Here is a 3,719-nt window from a genome sequence, read left to right as displayed (position 1 = left end):
CGGTCGCATCACTACGAGCCTATCTATCTCCAATCTATTTATCTATCTCTTTATTTATCTCTCGTTAATGTATCTATCCTATCGACCCATCTATCTTTGATGTATGACTTTCTATAGTGAAGCTTTTGATGGATGAATTAGCGAGACGTGTCGGACAAAAAAGCAAGTGGAAGACCTACACACGCCGCACGCAAGAATGAGGGAGGGAAACGACTTTTGCAGAGAAAGCTATATACCTTACAGTCCTTCTTTCTTTCTCTTGGTCCTATTCTTCCTCTCCTCTAAGTGAAGATGACGTAAATGACACCTTGTTGGAGAGAATTAAAGACACAAAAAGAAAGAGAGAAAGAGGAGAAAGTGTAGTCAGTTCGGAAGCGGAAAATTGAAGACAAGAAAGAACTTTCAGAGGCAAGGAAAAAGACAGAAGAATAAGACAGGAAACGCAAAGAAAGAAAGAAAGAGCTACAGCGACCGTAATCTCTCTGTGTCTCTCTCTCTTTACTCTCTTTCTTATCTCTCTTTATCCTTCTATGATTCGGGTTGAACTTGTTTAGTAGTAGCTGTGAAAGCGAGGCATTGACACCGCATGCCATGAACTCCTCTTCAGAGAAAGAAGAAGCAGCAGAACACCCTCTCCACGTGAGATATCGACCTATATATATATTTCTATCGACCGATCCCTCTCATGTTTCTTTTCTTCTTCATTTTCTTCTTTCTTCACTCTTTAAGAAGAGAGAAAGATCTACACACCCCGCTTGGGCCTAGATCATGATGAAGAAGGACGTCAACTATAATTCTCAACACTGCCCTCTCCAGCATATCCCCACCGATAAGAAGAAGAGATAGGAAGAAAGAAAGTGTGAGGAAAAAGGAAAGAGATAAGAAAGAGTGACGAGGGGTGAATGAATGAGAGACTTGGACAGGCTGCATTCGGGAATCCATAAAGACTTCAGTCAAAGCTACCATCTATCTTCTCCTTGTCTCCTTGTCTCCTTTGCTTTTGTTCTCTTCTTTCACACAAGGCATCTGTGGGAGAGACATGCTTGATTCTTCAAAGGAAAGAGAGAAAAGCGACTTCTTTCTCTCCTCCTGAAATAATTGCTTCTTCTTCTTTTCATGGGGAGTCGGCTGGGGTATATGTAATGAGAGAAGATCTCGACGGTTAAGAAGAAAGAGAGGAAGAAGAAGTTGAAAGAAAGAAGAGGGAAAGGAGAATTGTTAAAAGCAAGACTCTGGCTTCACGCGAGCATCGACGTTTCCTACTAACTTCTTGACGTCTGAAAAGAAGGTCAAAGAAGAACAAGGAAAAAAGAAAGAAAGAAAGAAAGAAGGAAATGCATGTCTCACACAGTGGGCGAGATAGAGAGATGACGAAAAGAAGACGAAGAAGGAAGAAGAAGTGTTTTGGCTTAAAGTTGGATCGTGAAAAGGAAAGAAAGAGACAAGGACGAGGGGCATTGAGAGGTGACCAAGCTTCTCCCCCTTAAGTCAGCACGCATGTAGACATACGCACTCAGATTCACATTAGGTGTATATACACCTCAAACGGGAGGAGAGATAGAAGAATATGGCTTATCACTTTCTGATGTAAGAATACACACTTTAAACTCCACATACATACACATATATACAGTTAGGTATATATTCATGCGGAATTTCTAGAGAGAACAATGTCGAGAAGAAGATACTTTCTCCAGGAACCCAACGAGGCGTATCTATACACAGAGAGAGAAGAAACTTCAAGGCGCCTCACTCTCTGAGTGTGCTATTGGTGCAAGGCGGGCGATACACATACACAGACATATCGATCTATAGATCTAGAGATAGACGAGTTGAAGTATGTATGTGAACGTCTATGTATATAGGTTCTGTAGTGGAGTTCTAGAAGCGAACGTATGCATGAAGACGTATTATAGAGATAAATACCGCCACCTTAGCATAGTTGGTAGTGCATTTGATTCGTAATCAAAAGGTCGTGGGTTCGATTCCCACAGGTGGCTAGTTTGGTAGCTAGCTCTGTCTACCTCTCCATTGTCCTTCCATCACCCGCAAATTCATGATAGCTTTCGTTCGCTCTATATGTGGACTTCATACATAGACTTGCTCCTCCTAACACGTCGTCCACACCAAACACCCGCAAGGCCGAGCAAGAGCTTCTCTCCAAACGTAGAGTGACCCTTCACATCTAAATACCGCATACAAGCCTCTCTATACGTACATATATACATATATATATATATAGACGTATATGAAAGCACAACTACATGGACATAGACGACAGGTAACTCCGCAATACAGGATGATTAGGTGCATGCATGTGTCTATCTCTATAGGAAGCCCTAGCAGTCCTCCCGGATAAAACAACATTTGGGTATATGATGTGTCTTCTGTCTCGGGTTCCATTCCTACTACGCCCTAACTCCAGGGTGTAAGTCATGTATAGAGCAAACGATCGACCTTACAGAATCTGACTGCAGTATCGAGTATGTTTTGTGTGGACATATTTATATATACCTGACTATACATAGAAGAGATACAGATATAGATGAAGTCATGAACTCTCAGAGAATTTGAAGAAAACAGATCGAGCTGGAGATGAGAAAGAGGGGGGATGACAATGAACTAGCATGCTTAGGTAGACACCCGTCTACAGGTATTAGCCGCCACCTTAGCATAGTTGGTAGTGCATTTGATTCGTAATCAAAAGGTCGTGGGTTCGATTCCCACAGGTGGCTACCTAGCTACCTAGCTAACGAGGAATCTCTATCTGTCTTTCCTCAAGCTAGCTAAGTAATTCTATTTGTTCCTTGTCTTCCCCCCTCTCCTAAGCTACTCGATTAATACCTCTGCTGCTCTCCATCTATCTACGTCGTCGTCTTCTTCTACTCCTTCGCGAATTGAACCAAAAGTGAAGTGTCACTTCTCTCCGCGCCGCCTCTCTCTACCCACTGATTACCCTTCGCACGCATGCATCAAACATATATATATATATGCGTATACATATAGTGCATACACATACACAGACATACACTATGAGATTGCCTTTACATGACTATACCCTGAAAGACTAAAACACATCACCTACACCTTCTCATACATATACATATATACATAGACACAGGTACATATATATGTGTATAAATATATATACATACACAGAAATATATATACATCCCTCTCTACAAATATACACATATGCTCTACGGCAAGATGATAAACACAGGGAAGTTCGTTTCCACTGAGAGGAGGCGATATATACATATATATATATATATATATACATATATACACGCATGTGAGTCTACCCGTGAAAGTCTATATAGGGAAAGAGAGGGAGATGTCTGATAGACTGAGGGTCTTCGCATCTTACACTTCATTTCTTGAGCGACGCTTTTAAGAAGTTTATGAAGAAACTTGTCACGAAAGAATTCTAGGTAAGGCGCAAGTGAAGTGCGGAGATGAGGAGGGAGATGCGCACGGCTTGGATCGTCGAACTCCCTCCGCAATACACCTAACGAAAGGGAAATACAGAAAGTGAGAAAGAAAGGAGAAAGAATGAAAGAAAGAGACGAGAAAGAAAGAAAGAAGTTTGGACTCTTGTCCTTTTTCACCTAAGATGACGTACAGAGGTGTTTGAAGTGAGACACCTCCACATGTACGCGAGATACATAGGAACCTACCTACTTATGAAAACGAATGCATGCACATATCTATCTATC

At 41.5% G+C, this 3,719-nt stretch overlaps 1 protein-coding gene across 1 annotated transcript in view; it reads right to left on the bottom strand.

Moving 5' to 3' along the window:
• Positions 1–258: 258 nt before the first annotated feature.
• Positions 259–3,719, bottom strand: part of CSUI_002819 (dna primase small subunit) — a gene marked incomplete at its 5' end in the record, with an annotated part of 4,959 nt that continues 1,498 nt past the window's right edge. The window contains 2 exons of the mRNA XM_068063018.1: positions 259–1,277; positions 3,371–3,511. Coding sequence (XP_067925007.1) covers positions 1,219–1,277; positions 3,371–3,511 — 200 coding nt within the window. The 3' untranslated portion in view covers positions 259–1,218. The remainder of the gene's footprint in view (positions 1,278–3,370; positions 3,512–3,719) is intronic.

The sequence above is a fragment of the Cystoisospora suis genome (genome assembly GCF_002600585.1).
Source record: "Cystoisospora suis strain Wien I chromosome Unknown contig_1200, whole genome shotgun sequence".
Taxonomy (NCBI): domain Eukaryota; phylum Apicomplexa; class Conoidasida; order Eucoccidiorida; family Sarcocystidae; genus Cystoisospora; species Cystoisospora suis.
The sequence above is the reverse complement of the archived record's forward strand: the minus strand, read 5'-3'. Positions and strand labels throughout refer to the sequence as shown.